The 18,851-nt window shown below is 34.1% G+C and overlaps 1 protein-coding gene across 3 annotated transcripts in view; it reads right to left on the bottom strand.

The window, feature by feature from the left end:
• Positions 1-13,891, bottom strand: part of LOC145277575 (uncharacterized) — a 39,138-nt gene extending 25,247 nt beyond the window's left edge. Inside the window, exons 1-2 of one of the 3 annotated variants that reach the window (XM_080129068.1) lie at positions 13,398-13,891; positions 6,367-6,405 (exon numbers count right to left, since the gene is read on the bottom strand). In XM_080129068.1, the coding sequence (XP_079985194.1) occupies positions 6,367-6,405; positions 13,398-13,842 (484 nt within the window). In that variant the 5' untranslated portion in view covers positions 13,843-13,891. Of the gene's footprint in view, positions 1-6,366; positions 6,406-7,759; positions 8,422-13,397 lie in introns of those variants that run through there. The other 2 variants (XM_080129067.1, XM_080129069.1) reach the window with 2 other exon arrangements.
• Between the last annotated feature and the right edge of the window lie 4,960 nt (positions 13,892-18,851).

The raw sequence follows: 18,851 nt of genomic DNA, 5'->3' as shown, positions 1-18,851 counted from the left end.
GGAGTTAAACTAGGACAGAAAGCTAAGGACGAGCTTGAAAGGAGGTATAGATTGCTAGAAAAGGGAACGATGAACATTCTAACAATGTTGAAAAAGAAGGTCCACACTGGTGGTATAAAAATTAGGAACTTTGTTGGAAAAAGTGTTGCGTTTCGGCCGAACAACCTTTTCCAGAACAATCAGTCTCAGCTTTATAAAGAATTAAATGGTAGTAAACAGGCGGGAAATAACAACACTCCAAATGCAGAAAAGTTCTGGAGTGGGAGTTGGTCTGTCAAAAGGCAATATAATAAGAACGCTAGCTAGTTGGAAGAGGTCAGAGAAAGGCTATCAGAAATGAAGGATCGATGACGTTAAGGCTAGCATACGAAGGATGACAAACTGGAAGGCACCTGTTCCAGATGGAGTGATAGGCTTCTGGTTTAAATAGTTTCCATGCCTTTATCCACCTATAGCTGCTGCTCTGCAAAGGGTTGTACAGTCGGGAGATGTCCCTGATTGCCTTGTGAAGTGAAGAACAACACTGATTAGGAAAGATCCGGCAAAAGGAAATGATGCCAATAATTATAGACCAATTACATGTCTGCCGTTGATGTGGAAACTGTTAACTGGAATATTTGCGGAGAAAATTTATGTACATCTTGAGAGTAATGGTGTTTTTCCTGATGAAAAAAAGGGGTACCGGAAAGACTCGAGAGGTACTAAAGAGCAACTACTAATTGATAAAGCATTAATGCAGGATGTGAAATAGAAGAAGAAGAAGAAGAAGAAGAAGAAGAGGAATCTGAGCGTAGCATGAATCGATTACAGAAAGTCTTATGACATGATTCCTCATTCATGGATATGTGAAACACTATTGATGATGAAGGTTGCTGAGAATGTGGTAGGGCTTTTGGAGATAAGTATTGCTCGATGGAAAACGGTGCTGACAGCAAATTGAGGAGATGGGGCAGGTTGGCATTAAACGTGGAATATTTCAAGGGGATTCTTTTTGTAATGATAATGATGCCACTCAGCATCCTCTTGAAGAGAGAAAAACTGGGGTATAACTTTGGATCTGGTGACAGACGCCTCAACCATCTACTATTTATGGATGATTTGAAAATATTCGATAGAAATTAAAAAGAAATAGAGAGACTGGTAGAACTTGTGGAAACATACTCAGAAGACATTGGTATGGAGTTTGGGATTAGTAAATGTGCGGTAATGGTGATGAAAAGAGGAGTAAAGGTTCATTCGAATGGAATAGTACTGCCAAATGGAGAAATCATGAAAGAAATAGAAGATACAGGATATAAGTATTTGGGAGTGTTGGAAGTTGTAGGCATCATGAACAGAGAAATAAAGAAGAATGTCAGGAAGGAGTATCTTTGAAGAGTGAAACTAATTGCAAAGTCGAAACTGTATGGGGGAAACCTAATGAAAGCAGTGAATGCATGGCAGTCAGTGTTTTGAGATACAGTGTTGGAATTTTAGAATGGTCTGACAAGGATTTGCATGCCATGGATGTAAAAACAAGAAAAGTTTTAGCAATGTTTGGTATATTTCACATTCGAAGTAGCATAGCAAGGCTGTATCAAAAGAGGAGAGACCGTGGGAGAGGATTGAAAAGTGTAAAAGATTGTGTTAGATATCATGAGGACGAGGAGATGTCATTGAAGGAGTATGTGGTTAGAAGTGTGGAGTGGATGCTTAAGGTTGTGGCCAATGAAGTGGAAGTGTGACCTTACACGTGACCTTACACGACTTTAAACCTCTGATCGCGGCCCAGTTATGATCTGCAACCTGGTCGGTACAGTTATGATCTTAACCTTGGTCGATGCCCAATTATGACTATCCTAGTCACCGGGTAATTAATTATGTCGACTGGGCAACCAGGTCTGCCAACCGTTGGTATGTCGCGTCACCCAATGAGTCCTCGTCAAGGCGTTGGAGGACTCTTCTCGGTTGCACGGTCCTCAGGGCCTGTTCTTCTTGATCGTCTAGTTGGTCGTCCTGTTGACTGGGTGTTCGTTGACGGGAACGGGGTCACAAGTGGCAAGTGAAAGAAATAAAGTTACATGGAACAACAGCACATCAGCAAACAAACTCCGGAGGTTGGTTGATATATAATGTATTTAGGAAATTCATAAATGATTATCTACAGACGTATGTACAATTGAAGATTAAATGGAAGCAAGCAATTAGATTTGTGAATGAGCTTCTTGTTGTTGAAATACTCGGTCGGAGTCGCGGACCGTTGTAATTATCGTTAAGGTGTTCTGGCTGATCTCTTCCTAGGTCCTCTGAATTCTATTAAGTTGCAAATTGAGCTCTCTGGCGACCAGCGAGGGGGAGAGAGAAGTTGGGTGGCTGGATTCCTCTACCGAGACCTTTATCTCTGTCGCTCCAAAGATCTCTCTGTCTTCTCTCTTCTTCTATCTGATTAAATCGAGTTTTACAGATCTTATATAGTAAAACCCTTGAATAATGACGACGCCTACGTTCGTCTTCGACCAATCAAATTGATTGATAACAATCCACCTGATTCCTTCTCATTGGTCAATTTGGCTTGTGGCAGGTATTATTTTTCCGCCCCCAATTTCCAAAATCAAAATGACTCCTCCCCAACTTGCCTGACCACGCCTTCTCGATAATGGTTTTTTTTCATATTATCAACTGATAATCAGAGGAAATATTATTTTTAGCTTGTAATAGATCACCAGATTTCATCTATTTAAAAATATCCGTTTGATCGCCTTTCCTCTTTGAATTATTTGTTTTGTAAAAACATCCGTGTGATTTTAAAAAAAAAATATTCTTTACATGTCAGAATTCCCATTAGCGCCCAAAACAATTTGCCAAATGACATTTTTAGATAAGTCATAATTGGAAATAAACACTGGCTTGCTTTTGAAGTCCTTTGTGCATCGGCAGGTTGAGTATTTCCCCAAAATATTCTATTTACGGCCAAAACATATTATCATTCTGAAGTTTCTCAGGTAATACATATTAAAAAAACAATTCATGTCGAACCTTGGGCTGACGTCATTAATTCTTTTATCAGGCCCAATCTGTTTCGTGTGTGTGTGTGTGTGTTTCTCAGATCAAAAACGATCCGACATTTCACCTGTCAAACAACACATTTCAAGCCGACCGACATTTCAAATCTCTGTTTCGGAATATTATTGTGTTGACTCGTTTAGTTCAAACGCGAGCATATTTTGGTTAAAAAATGTTTTAGGTAATCTTTCGCTTTGAAGTTTAGCATGCGATTTCTATTTTCATCCCCCAACCGTATGGTATTTCAACAACAAGATTTTGACACATAAAAATATTAACTAAAAAAAAAATTTTTTTTTTCTGTAACCGGCGTTCGCCCGGGATTGAATATTACATTTAACACAAAAAACGTCACATCGACCTTACTGATCTGATGTGGCTCCTCTTTGGTGTTGCAGAAGTATATGAGACCAAGGCTGATTATGTGAAACGTATGGATAAAGAAAGGGCAGAGGAATTGGCTAGGAAGAAAATGCATGGAATAATTATTATTATTATTACTACTACTACTACTACTACTACTACTACTACTACTACTACTATTATTATTATTATTATTATTATTATTATTATTATTATTATTCATGAAGAAAATGCATGGAAGGTTCTTCCAGGATATAACAGAAGTGGCTGATGAAAGATCATGGCAATGGCTTAGAGCTGGGTATCTGGCTAAGAGTACTGAAGCTTTTATTTGTGCAGCACAAGAGCAGGCATTAGGAACACAATTGTTCAAAAAAGTTATTCTAGGAGAGGAAGTTGCTGCAGAATGCCGGACTTGTAGTAAGACCTCAGAGTCAATTTCGCACATTGTAGCACGGTGTAGTGGACTGGCCCAGAGAGAGTACTTTTTTATCTTTTTTTTTTTACATAGGCATCACCACATTATCAAGGCCAAGAGGCCACTCAAGGATAAGGGTTAAAGATTGTACATTAGAAATTGGACAATATAGTAATCATTAGTAATGAAAATTTGGAAAATTTGATAACTTATATTGAACGGCTCATCAAGAACTTATTTACGTTAGACTTGAAGACAACCATATTGTAGTCAGCCGGAAAGCAGGAAAACGGAAGACAATTCCACAGGCGTGCAGTTCTAAGAAAGAAGCTTTGAAAAAGACACGATCACATGGGACTCCAAATATATTGAGAGGTGTGTAAGAGGGTTAGGATGAAGTGTGCTGAAAAATGGTTTGAGGAGGTGTCTGATTAAGTGAAAGCAAGTGAGGATGGCAAAGTAGAGGTATGGTGGGACAAAAGTGTCATAACGACCAAGCAATTGGAACATAATCGTCCAGATTTGGTCGTCATTGACAAGGTCTCAATAACTTGGCAGTTTGTAGACTTTTTAGTACCATGGGACAGGAATGAGAAGGACAATTGAAAAAACTACAAATCCCCGATGTTTTAGGCGGCCTTTAGACCGCTACAATTATAGGTACCACCAACATACTTAGAAAACCCCTTGATCTTTGAAGCTCCTGGTTTGAAGCCGAGATTAAGGGAAATCCTCTGGAAATGAATCCCATGCCTTTCCAGAGAGACGTTGATGAAAGAAATCAGAATTATTATTATTATTATTGTTATCATTATTGTTGTTATTATTATTGATATTATTATTATTGATATTATTATTATTGTTATTATTGTTATTATTATTATTATTATTATTATTATTATTATTGTAATCATTATTGTTGTTATTATTATTGATATTATTATTATTATTGATATTATTATTATTGTTATTATTGATATTATTATTATTAATATTATTATTATTGTTATTATTATTATTATTAATATTGTTGTTATTATTATTATTATTATTATTATTATTATTGTTATTGTTATCATTATTATTATTATTATTATTATTATTATTATTGTTGCTATTGTTGTGGTTACTATTATTTATATAAGTGTTATTGTTTCTGTTGTTATTACTATTATTTATATAAGGTTAATTGTTGCTCTGGTTGTTATTATTATTATTATAATTATTATTATTATTGTTATTAAGTTTATTATTATTATTAGTAGTAGTAGTAGTAGTATTAGTATTAGTTTATTATTATTATTATTATTATTATTAGTAGTAGTAGTAGTAGTAGTAGTAGTAGTAGTAGTAGTAGTATAGATTGAGAAAAATGTTCTTGCGGAATTTATAATTTTGATTTCAAATTAAAATTTTCAAATAAAATTTCGTTATAATAATTACTATATTATTTTAAAGAGCTTTTTGCGCTCTATCGTTTAAATTACAATCGTTTAAAAAAAATCAAATTCACACAATTTTCTTATTTCAATTAAAGCTAAAGCGAAAAGCTTCTGAAACAACTGATTTGGAAGGTGATAACTAGGGCTATGACAAGAGAATATTCTTTTCATTATTTTGATTCTCTAGTATATATCAGTTAATATCTTAATGATTTTAGATAGTGATGTAGTTCTCAATTGATTAACTGTGTCTGTGTCGTATATATACTCGAGAGCCAAAACAATGATAAAGTATTCTATTGTCATAGCCCTAGTGATAAAATACCTACAAACAAATATACAGGTCTGTTATTTTTGTAATTTGAATATTTTTAGAAAATTAGAATATTTAGGGTTGAAGCTGCTAGTATCAGTCGAGCATGGTATGCTTTGATTGTTCTCAGATAAGATTGACTTCTACCAGAACGATTTGCACAATATGCAGAACAACAAATGGACAGACTATAGTCTGCACAAGTCCTGCACATCATGAAGACTACGTTGTTTCACACTGTGATGGTCTGTGTGTGTGTAAGAGCTTCATGCAAAGACTTCATTATAATTATGCATCACATCTTCAAAAGGAACTTAAATTACATTGAGATGTCTATATTAAATTGTTGTCCATTGTAGTCACGCGTTTCTTAAAAAGTATGTTGTTACACTTAGAATTGACTAATATTTTTCTGATTTCTATGCATGGGACGGGGAGGGGGGCTTTAAGAAAAGAGTAGTATCTGTTTTGATACTACGCTGCATCTTTTTTGTCAGTGAAATCATGCAGACTCACATCTTCGAAAGGAACTTAAATTTAATTGTGATAACTATTATTGAGTTGCTGCTTGCTGTTGTCAATCGGTGGATGGAGAGAATGATTGTGAGAAGGCCATACTTACCAGGAATTAACTTCGTATCAGACTTGCCGGAAAACCCAAACTGTGATTAACTTTGAGGTTGTTTTCAAGATAGGAAATATCTTGACATCCCACACCTTATAAAACGGGCTACAGTATTCATAAAAAGTATGAAAATTACAGTGAAATATGAAATTTTGTAAATTACCTTTAGTCAAAGAACTGCTTTGCTCTTCTTCGGTAGAATCTTTAAAACATACAAAAATATGAAGAAAATTTAATAAGTTATTTAAAAGAAAAACATCCTTAAAAGAAAATCAAGAACATGTAATCCGGACAAATAATAGATTTTATGAAGAGTTTCTATTGTCAATGTTCTAAAGCAAGAAATAACTTATTTTTATCTGTTTGTGTTATCTGTATAAAATGCTTTGTTATTCATAGAAAAATGTACAGTGTGATGAATACATGATGCACTGTGTTACGAGGTGACTTCAATAAGTTTCCGGACTTTTTTTGTTGTACAAGTATTTAAAATTGTCATAGACACTTGAAAATTCAGTGTCTTATTGCTATACATCTTATAAGATGATCGAGCAAAAGGAATTGGTAATTCTTATGATTTCAGGTTCAAATGAACAGCTACAGCAGGAGTAAGAATACACCTAATAAAAATCTGATAATCACAGCTGGTGAATTTCAAAAATGCGATCCTGACATGAGGACACGTTAGAAGAACGATATGCAATAAATTTCTTTTTTAAACTTGGAAAAACTTCCACAGAGACACATGGAATGCTTCAGACTGCTTTTGGACTATCTTACATTAATTGAGCATCAGTTTTTTTAATTGGCATAAGAGATTCGACCATCTGCTGTGTATGGATGATTTGAAGATATTTGATAGAAATGAAAAGTGCTGGAGGGTGTAAGCATCATGAACACAGAGACAAAAGAAAAGATCAGAAAGGAATATCTTAGAAGAGTTAAACTAATTGCAAAGTCGAAATTGTATGGAGGAAACCTTATGAAAGCAGTGAATGCATGGGCAGTCAGTGTTTTGAGATACAGTGCGGGAATTTTACAATGGTCTGACAAGGATTTGCATGCCATGGATATCAAAACAATAAAAGTTTTAGCAATGTTTGGTATACTCCAGATTCGAAGTAGCATAGCGAGGCTGTATCAAAAGAGGAAAGACAGTGGGAGAGGATTGAAAAGTCTAAAGGATTGTGTTAGAATTGAGGAGATGCTGTTGAAGGAGCATGTGGTTAAAAGTGGGGAGTGGATGCTTAAGGTTGTGGCCAATGAAGTGAAAGTATGTGAAACCAAGGCTGAGTATGTGAAATGTATAGGCAGAGAAAGGGCAAAGGAACTGGCTAGGAAGGAAATGTGCGGTCTTCCAGGATATAGCAGATATGGCTGATGAAAGATCATGGAAATGGCTTAGAGCTGGGTATCTGTCTAAGAGTGCTGAAGCTTTTGTTTGTGCAGCACAAGAGCAGGCATTAGGAACACGACTGTTTAAAGAAATGGTTCTAGGAGAGGAAGTTGCTGCAGAATGCTGAATTTGTGGTAACGTCTCAGAGTAAATAGCGCACCTTGCAGCAGAGTGTAGCGATTGGTCCAGAAAGAGTACCACAAAAGACGATTGTATGGGGCTCCATATATATATTGGGATGTCTGTAAGAAGGTTGGGGTGAAGTGTGCTGGAAAGAGATTTGATGAGGTACCTGATGAAGTGAGAACAAGTGAGGATGGCAATGTAGAGGTATGGTGGGACAAACGTGTCATAACGACTAAGCAATTGGAACATAATCGTCCGGATTTGGTTGTCATTGACAAGGTCTAAAAAAATTGGAAAATTGTAAACTTTTCAGTACCCTGGGACAGAAACGTGAGAGAGAAGGAGAACGAGAAGTGGAGCAATTATGCTCCATTGACCTTGGAGATAAGGTGTATACACAGGGTTAAAACACAAATAATCCTGGTCGTAGTTGGTACGCTAGGAGTAGTATCAAGTCATCTGGAAGGACAATTGAAAAACTACGAATTCCCAATGTTTTAAGTGGCCTTCAGACCTCTTCTATTGTAGGTACCACCAACATCCTTAGGAAAATCCTTGATCTTTGAAGCTCCTGGCTTGGAGCCAGGATTGAGGGAAGTCCTCTGGAAACGAATCCCATCTCTTTTCACGGAGACGTTGATAAACGAAGAAAAAAATAAATAAATAAAATAAAATAATAATAATAATAATAATAATAATAATAATAATTATTATTATTATTATTATTATTATTATTATTATTATTATTATTATTATTATTAGGAGTAAAATGTAGTATCTGTTCTGATACTGAACTTCACCTTTTCTGTCCTCGGTCAGTGGATGAGAAATCCTTCTTGACTGAGAATTGTTATTTTTGTTCCTCTCCAGAGTGCCTTATTTTAGGGAGCTGGATTTTCATACTTAGAATTAATTATAAATTGGATGCTGCACAATGATAGTATTTCTTTGAAATAATCGTTGTTGTTGTTGTTGTTGTTGTTGTTGTTATACTTTGGAATTTTAAATTTTACAAAATTCGACAGAATGACAATAACTGTTGATGATTGATAAAATTATAATTTTAAATAATAGCATGGGTGCATTTGGTATGAGTAAAAAAAAAAGAAATAATAGAATTAAAAAACAAAAAACAAAAAAAAGCACTGAAGCGGAATCTAACCTTGTTTTGTTTTTATTATTATTTATTATTATTATTATTATTATTTTTTATTACTCCAAAATTATTGTTAAAATAAAAAAAATAATAATAGAAATATAAAAATTGTAATTATAAATAAAAAATGAAACATTTTTTTGGCGGATCGATGCCGTGTGTTGAAAATCTCTCGTAAATTCATTTTTATTTCGTTAATTTTTACTTCAAAATTGTTAAATCAATCATTAAGAAAAACGTAATCAATAAAGAAATGTATTAATATATTTTATCGAAAACTCTAATCCCGTTTATCAAGAACCTTTTTAATTTCATTTTTCTTGTTGTTTGTGTTGTTTATCGTTTTGTTTCTTGGGGGGGGGGTATCTAGTTATTTTAAAATCCTCTCGCTCCCTAAATTATATTTTTAAATTTTTAAATTTATTTTCTTTTGGAGGGTGGAGGCTCTTTTTAAAACTAAATCTCAATCGATATTTACTTTAATGTTCTATTTTTGAGCGATTATCAAGATCCCTAAGATGTTATCCCCTCATGTCGGACATTATTTTTTGTTCTCACGTGACACTTGACGCTATTTGCTTTTTCTTACTGAATAAATGCTTTAAAATAAGTTAAACCATTAACAAGTTAGCCAGCTAGATAGAAAAATCGACTTTACCCTTTTTAAAACAACAGTAAATAAGTATAAATATTACAAAAAAATATGCGGTCTGAAGTCTCTTTTAACTGAATAACCGCTTTAAAATAAGTTAAACCACTAAAAACATAGTCAGCTAGGTAGAAAACGGACACTTAGAAAATCTATTTGATCCTTTGTGAAACAACAGTAAACAAGTAAAAATATTTTTAAAAACTATTATGGGAGGTGTAGTCTTTTTTAAAAGCAATATCTCCTTCAAAAACGGTCATAAAATGTGTTCAATCGATATTTATTCAATAATGGACCAGTTTTCCTACATAGCAAAAATGGACAAGTTTTTCATGGACAAGTCTTTTATGGATGAGTTTTCCATGGACGAGTTTTCCTGGCACTTCTACGGGAATATATAAAAACACGAAGCAACATCGATTCCATGCAATAGTCTTACAAATCTCCACGAGCATGAAATGTGGAAAATTTGCCAAGTTGTTCAAGGCATTGATATGTAATCACCTCCACAATTTTCTTTAAAATGACGACTTGTAGAGGTTTTCCACTATGCTGAATAAGAAAATCTTATTTAAATCTTGCAGAGACAAGTAGTTTTCGACATATAAAGAACCCTATTATGCACTATAATTCACTGGCTGCCATGTTTGTACACGCATGCGGTAAACAAATCTACTTCTTTGCGACCGACACTGCCACCTCCTATTTTTTAATAGAATTTGCGGGTGGGTATGCTGACAACGAATAACACAGTTAAATTTGGGGCAAATATTTTTCACGCCACCTTACCGAAAATGGGATGTTTATTCCAAAAGCCGTTCTTTACATGGGGAGGTTGAGTGTGTCTATTCCGAAACCGTTCTTAACATGAAATTACTCAAGGAAATGAAAATAATCGTCATTGTTTTGTTTTACATGCATGCACATTATTAATTTCTCGGTTGTGAAAAAAGTGGATTTGTTTCTGCTAGGTGGCAGTGTTGGTCACAGAGAAGTAGATTTGTTTATCGGGCACGCGTGTACAAACATGGTGCTCAGTGAATTACAATGCATAATACAGGTCTCTATATCTTGAAAACTACTAATTTCTGCAAAATTTAAATGAGATTTTCTTATTCAGCATAGTCGAAAGCCTTTAAAATTGTGGATCTCATGTAAAGAAATACCCTATAAATGTACGCAAAAAATAAACAAAAACAAACATACAAACAAACAAACAAAGATAAATGTTACCTTATGCTACAACAGAACACCAACAACTCTAATTTGATTTTTTAGGAGTATTTGAGGTCGCTGACAACGAATCTGATGATCAAACCTGCTGCAAATTTACCGTTTGCATGGTATGAACCCCCAGACCTTGGGACTATTTTCTGCCATTTCACCACCTTCGGTAGTGTTTTTCTTACATGATACGTTCGCGTGCGAACGGGAATAGTGAAATGTCTTATCACATTGCGTAGGAATCTTTCAAATAAGAAAGTTTTACAAAAAACAGTGGTTCATTTTTCTTTTTTTCATCTTACATAGTTTTTAATGCTTTTTTAATTGATCAAAAAATAAAGTTTTCACGAGCGGTTTATAAAAACATAAGCACCAAACACATTTTTATTTTTGTTGTCCTTTTTGGGGGAGGGTATTCCATTAACAGGTGCTTCTATGGTTTAATTAACCGTTTTTCCATAAGTAACGCGCCGACATTTACCATTTCACAAAAATTCTGTTTACATTGAGGAGGGGCGGGAGTGAGGTGATTGCATACTCCCCAATGTAAACAGAATTTTTGTGAAATGGTAAATGTCGGCGCGTTACTTACGGAAAAACGGTTAATTAAACTGCAGAAGCCCCTGTTAAACTACACAAGTCCTATAATTGAATACCCCCACCACTAGCAGTGTCAGAAATCGATCTTAAGAATGCATGAAAGAAATTGAATAATTCGACCTCCTGTCTTTACAAGCTTATAACTACTTGAAAAATGTAATTCAAACCCTATTTTTTTTTTCAATTAAAGGAGCAAAGACCAAACTTTTTAAAAATAACAGGTTTAATAGCAAATTATGCAATATTTGTTTTTTTTAAATTGGTTTTCTTTAAAAAAGAATTGAAGAGAATTTTACTTACTTCGGTTATAAAAAATCAATATAAATTTGAAAAAATCACTTACCTATAAAAAATACTATTGAATGTTTAGTTCCATTCTTCATTGTTCAGAATTTATCCATATTTATATTTTAAATTCCATTTATTTTTTAAATAAAATATTTTTTTAAACGTCTGTTTGAAAAAAGCACGATAACTCAAGAATTTTTACATCTTTATCGAAAAACTGGAAGTAGCCGTTTGTCCTTATTTAGAACTACGGATGGACAGAAGGCAATAAAAACTACACGTTCGCGTTAGCCGTCTAGCCTTGGACCTGAAGAAATATCTGTTCCCAAAGTTTAAAAATAGTCAAATTTTACTAATAAGTTTTTGCTTTAAAAAAAAAAAAACACCCGAGGAATTTTTTTTCTTTTCTCAAAGAAATGCATAATTTTTTTATTTATTATATTTTCATTCTTCTTTATCGAGTGAATTTTTTTCTTAATATCGAAAAAAGAAAACAATGAATGAAATAGAAAAAAATGTCCTCATCATCCAATACTGACTGGAAAATTCTAAACATAAAATAATCTTCCACTTAAAAATAAAATCAACGTGTTTTTAGGACAAAAAAGGATTTACACTTTGGACTTTACAGGTAAATTTGCAAAAAACACCTCTTTTTTGTTTTAAATTTGAATATTTTATTTATTGATCTTTTATCTTCAATTTGTGATATATAAAATTTTGGTACATAAATTAATTATTTAATTTTTAATAGACATTTAAAAATGGGGGGGGGGTGAATTAAAAACCCGTTTGTCTAAAATATTATATTCAGTTTATTGGAAAGAGCATAAAATTTCACATTGACCCTGAAAATATCGTAAATATTGAACCAATAGAAAAAATTGGATAGATTTTTAAAGTTTAAAAATTGAAAAATATTTAACTCATAAAATTCAATTGATTTCATTACGTAAAAAAAATGGTTGTCTGAAGGCGCGCCGACACTTTGTAAACACTGTTTTTTTTTTTTAAATAAAGAATAATATTTCTATTATTTTTTAAACAACTTTAATAGTTTACTTTGGAAGTATATTCCTTAAAGAAAATAAACAACCCACTTTAAAAAGAAAAATAACGAGTTTTTTTTTTATATTTTATTCGCCGTTTTTTGTTAGGGGTGTTAAAAATTTCCCCAAATTCTGATACACCTACCCCACCACCCCAAAAAGAACGAAAAACATAAAAATATGTTTGATGGTTATGTTTTTGTAAACAGCTCGTGAAAACTTTTTTTTTTAGATCAATTAAAAAGCATTAAAATTACGTAAGACAAATAAATAAATAAAACACATTTTTTTTAACTGTATTTGAAATGACCGCTTAAAGATTCCGACATGCCAAGATTCCTACGCGATGTGATTAAACACCCGACTACGTCTGTTCGCACTCGAATGTATTATGTAAGAAAAATACCACCGAAGGCGGTGCGGTGCGGTGAAATGGCAGAAAATAGTCCCAAGGTCTTGGGATTCATACCATGCAAACGGTAAATTTGCGGCGGGTTTCATTGTCAGATTCGTTGTCAGCGACCTCGAATACCCATAAAAAGCCAACTTAGAGTGGTCGGTGTTCTATTGTAGCGTAAGGTAACATTTACACAAACAAACAAAAAGACAGACAGACAGACAGACAACAACAACAATAACAATAATAATAATAATAATAATAATAATAATAATAATAATAATAATGATGATGATAATACGAACGTACGTGGCATAAATATTTTATCCAGGAAATTGTCGTTGGACACATCCACTTCGCTAAAACTTTCATATAGTTTGAACCGTTTTGTTTGAGTGTGTTCGAGAAGCGCTTTTTCCTCGATACCCACGCCTATAGGGACAAAACGTTTGTCGTTTTTGACAGTGTAAATCAAAGACGTCTCCTTTTCAAAGTTGAGCATCTTAGAAGTCATCGATTCACTTGTTGTGAGCGCAACAATAACGCTTGCCCAATTCAAGAATTTAGCGTGTTCCCCCAAAATGCTATTTCCTGGCATGAAGTCCTCCCAATATCTCTTGATACAGCACTTGCCATTGTATCTTTTACACAAATTCTCCACCAATTTGTTTGTAGCTTTCTGAGTGTCAGTAAGTTTTCCGTCAACGCAATCGTACAATATATAAACGTTATTTTTCATAGCCGAGCCGGACATGTTATCTCCTCCCACTCTCTCACAACTCACTCACTCACTCATTCACTCACTCACTCACTCACTCACTCACCCTTTCCTTGTAAATATGCAAGGGAATAGTTTCACTTTTAAAAAGCTTCCTTAAAACTCACCACGCCCTTATTTATATTTATACATAAATATAGGTATATATTTATATATTTATGTGACTATAGGATTCACCCCTAAACTAATTAACAGATCATTATGAATGTTGGAACAGCTGCTAGCAGATTTTCTTGACGAGCGGAATAATGAATTTAGACGTAATTTTTAATATTATTATAGTCGGAAGTAAATCTACGGCGAACAAAAAAGTGATGCAAAACTGTTCTCTCTCTCTCTCTTTCTCTCTCTCTCTCTCTCTCTCTCTCTATATATATATATATATATATATATTCATATATATATATATATATATATATAATCTGTGTGTGTGTGCTGAATATATATATATATATATATATATATATATATATATATATATATATATATATATATAGTCTTGGAAGTTTTTTAATCTTTAAAACTATATAAAAAACTTATTTATTATTTTTTCTCATTTGTTAGAAAACTATTTAGTCAGTAAGTCATTTAATCACCTGCAATCAATGCATCAACTTGCTCTCTTGAATTCACTATAGTCCTATGTTAATTTAAGGGATCATCAGTTGTAAACACTGTTTCGGGGATTTAAAAACAAAATTTAATCATGGCTCCCCAATAGTGTCGATCAAACACCACTTCCCTTATCATAAGAACAAAAACATTTTTTTAGATATTAGACCTAGTTTCCTACTCTTGATTAATTCACTGGAAAAATGGTTGGATCCTTCTACCGCTCCAGAATATATCTCACTGCTGATGCAATTCTCTACTTATATAAAAGCCAAGTACGTCCGAGGATGGAGTACTGTTACCACATCTGGGCAAGAGCTGCTAAAAATAATCTATCCTGCCTTGACAGAGTACAAAATAGGCTTCATGGCTGAGCTCCAATCCCTGGTACCCCCTCGCCGATCCTTCACGAAAAACACCTGTCTAGCTGAAACCACTGTCAAAAATTTCCCCACTCTTTATCTGTGCCAAAACCAAAACGTAGATTCCATGAACAAAGCTTCTTTCTTAGAAGTGCACGCCTGTGAAACTCTGTTCCGTCTGCCTGTTCCCCACCTTATTACAACTTGGATGTCTTCAAGTCCAACATAAACAAATTCCTGATGAACCGCCCCCTTAAGTAGACACTTTATCAAACCTCAACATTAATGTACTGTACACGCAATAACCCTTATCCCCGAGTGGCTTCCGGGCCTTGATAAGTGGTGATCACTTTGTAAAAAAAAAAAAAATTGGGCTAGCCTATTCATGTTATAAAAATGTCTTCCTTACCTGTGAGATTCATCTGTTTCCAAATTCAAAATGGATATATTTTTTAATTCACCAGTGTTATATTTATACGATTAGGATTAATCCATTTTACTAATTATCACCCCTTACTTTGATTAGTATCATGTATTTACATTCTTATTTATTTAAAACTAAAAATATATAAAAGTAAAAAATATTTAAATATATATATATATAAGCTTTGTTCATGGAATCTACGTTTTGGTTTTGGCACAGATAAAGAGTGGGGAAATTTTTGACAGATGCTCGTCTGAACTCCAATCCCTGGTCCCCCCTCGCCAATCTTTCACGAGAAACACCCGTCTAGCTGAATCCACTGTGAAAAATTTTCCCCACTCTATATCTGTGCCTAAATCAAAACGCGGATTCCATGAACAAAGCTTCTTTCTTAGAACTGCACGCCTGTGGAACTCTGTTCCGTCTGCCTGCTTCCCTCCGGACTACAATTTGGATGTCTTCAAGTCCAATGTTAACAAATTCCTAATGAACCGCCCCCTTAAGTAAACACTTCAGCAAATCTCCTCACTATCTTAATGTACTTGCAATAACCCTTATCCCTGAGTGGCTTCCGGGCCTTGATAAGTGGTGACCACTGTGTAAAAATATATATATATATATATATATATATATATATATATATATATACACTGCTGATCAAAAATTAAAGACCACTTAAAAATTCTTTAAAAAGAAACCTTTTTTTTAAGGATAGATTTTAAAATCTTCCGACTTAAGGTTACTAATACTACAATCTAAAAGGTTATGGAAACAAAATGGTACATTCCAAAAATTTTATTTAAAAATTTGCATTTTTATTAAATTAGGCTTTTTACACATGATCAAAATTATAAGACCAAGGGTATAAATTGTTGGATTTATGGTAATTTTAATGTTTTTAATTCAGTTAGAGATTAGCAATCACTGTGTAAAGGTGTTACCATGCCTACAGCAAGAAAACTAACCGATCGAATTCTAGGATTCCATAAGCAAGGTTTGTCACAGCAAGTAAATCGCGGTAAAACTGTTATTTGCAACTTTCTAAAGAACACTGAGAATTATGGAAAAGCAAAATCCTTTGGTAGCCCCCATCCCCGCAAAATTTCTCCTGCATTGAGTAGGAGAATCAGACGGGTTGTTATGAATGACAGAGGACTTTCTTCTAGTCAAATTAAGACGGTTACAGATGCTGATTGCAGTCCAATAACCATCAGACAACACTTACAACAAAAAGGCATGGTAAATAAAAAGCGTAAACAAATTCCTCGATTGCTTCCACGTCCCAAAGTGAACGGCTTAAGATTTGGTCGTGAATACCAAACCTGGAACATTGAGAAGTGGAAAAAAGTCCTGTTTTCTGATGAGAAAAAAATTCAATTTAGATGGTCCTGATGTCTTCCAGCGATATTGGCATGACAAAAACATGGCCCTTGAAATTTTTTCCACACGTCATAGTGGTGCGTAATGGTATGGGATGCCTTTTTTTATGGAGTGATGATGGAGCTCCAGGTGGTGCAGGGACGTCTGGTTATGTAAGCATGCTACTAAAAGCATCTTTGATGATGGATGGTTATCGTTTGTGTGGGGATGGATGGTTATTCCAACAGGATAATGCTGCAATCCACACTGCAAGACTGACCTTGAGCTTTCTACAAGAAAATGGAGTCCATCTCTTGGGACATCCTTCATGCTCACCGGACTTGAACCCAATTGAAAATGTTTGGGGATGGATGACAAGAGAGATTTATCGAAATGGCAAACAATATTCAACAAAAAAATGAACTTTGTGAAACCATCTTCAGAAACTGGAGCAGAATCCCCTGCCCCTTAATAGAAACCCTTATTTCTAGCATGCCCCAAAGAATTTTTGAAGTCATCAAAAGCAGTGGAGGTAGAACTCATTATTACGTTTGATTGTTGAATGTTTTCATACACTTTTCATACACTTTTTGTACAATTTAATAGAAATTTTGCCTCTGGTCTTATAATTTTGATCATGTGTAATTATCCTAATTTAATAAAAATATAAATTTATAAATCTTTGGAATGTAGCTTTTTGTTTCCATAACCTTTTAGATTGTAGTATTGGTAACCTTAAGTGGGAAGAGTTTAAAATATATCCTTAAAAAAAAAAGTTGTTTTTTTTTAAAGATTTTTAAGTGGTCTTAAATTTTTGATCAGCGGTGTATACATTTTTTTTTTTTTTGTATATAATACATTTTATACATTACTAATATAGATTTCCTTTATTAATATATTCTGATTAATTTTATACGATTCAAAATCATCAAGGTAACGAAAAAATACTTTATTTAACTGTTTAAATATTTTAGTTTTATCTCCATCTTGTTAAACCATCCTTATTACGAAACTAGAAACTGGGGGTATAAAACCTATCAATTTTAAGGTAACACGAGCTATTCTCAAAAACTCTGACATGGTTCCATAAAACATAAAAACCGGGCAGCATATGCACTATTTAAAAGGGGAAAGGGTCTCTTTTATCAAATATTTTATAAAGAAAAGTTCTATCCCCAGTTTTTATATCTAAATTCAGAACTGTAGCCTGTTTTCCTCTATGACCTCCCTAAACACATACTTAAATCATTCGTTGACATCTATGCTGATGACGCGACCATCTACGGAAACACATCACAGGCTGTAAATGACAAAGTTCTCTCTGATTCTCTCTTCTCTGATCTCGAGCGCGTGGTTCAGTGGGGGAAGAGGTGGCTGGTTACCTTTAATGCATCTAAAACCAAACTCCTATCTTTACATCATCAACGTTCTGATCCCCATCTGACAAATGAATGGCTCTCGTCTAGGAGAAGCCCCATGTTTTAACAAGCTTCTGGGTTTGTCCTTTACTCCTGATCTGAAATGGAACACATACATCAAGTCTATTGCCAAGGTCGCTGGAAAGATGGTGGGATCCTTCTACCGCTCCAGAAGATATCTCACTACTGATGCAATTCTCTGTCTATATAAAAGCCAAGTACGTTCAAGTATGCAATACTGCTGCCATATCTGGGCAGGAGCTGCTAAAAACAGCCTATCCTGCCTTGACAGAGTACAAAATAGACTTCGTGGCTTAGTGGGGGATGCAACTTCTCTCCCACAGAAGAGACATTGCGAGCCTATCCTTGTTTTATCGTTATTTCTATGGCAGGTGCTCGTCTGAACTCCAATCTCTGGTCCCTCCTCGCCAATCCTTCACGAAAAACACCCATCTAGCTGAATCCACTGTGAAAAATTTCCCCCACTCTTTATCTGTGGCTAAATCAAAACGTAGATTCTATGAACAAAGCTTCTTTCTTGTTCCGTCTCTCTGCTTCCCACCTGACTACAACTTGGATGTCTTCAAGTCCAACGTTAACAAATTCCTAATGAACCGCCCTCTTAAGTAAACACTTCATTAAATCTCCACACTAACGTACTGTGTTTGCAATAACCCTTATCCCTGAGTGGCTTCCGGGCCTTGATAAGTGGTGACCACCGTGTAAATATATATATATATATATATATATATATATATATATATATATATATATATATATATATATATATATATAATACATGGTGTACTG

Source organism: Euprymna scolopes, chromosome 6, assembly GCF_053919585.1.
Source record: "Euprymna scolopes isolate OS-2025 chromosome 6, ASM5391958v1, whole genome shotgun sequence".
In the NCBI taxonomy this organism is placed as follows: Eukaryota; Metazoa; Mollusca; class Cephalopoda; order Sepiida; family Sepiolidae; genus Euprymna; species Euprymna scolopes.
Note: the sequence above shows the minus strand (reverse complement) of the source record. Positions and strands in the feature narration are given on the sequence as shown.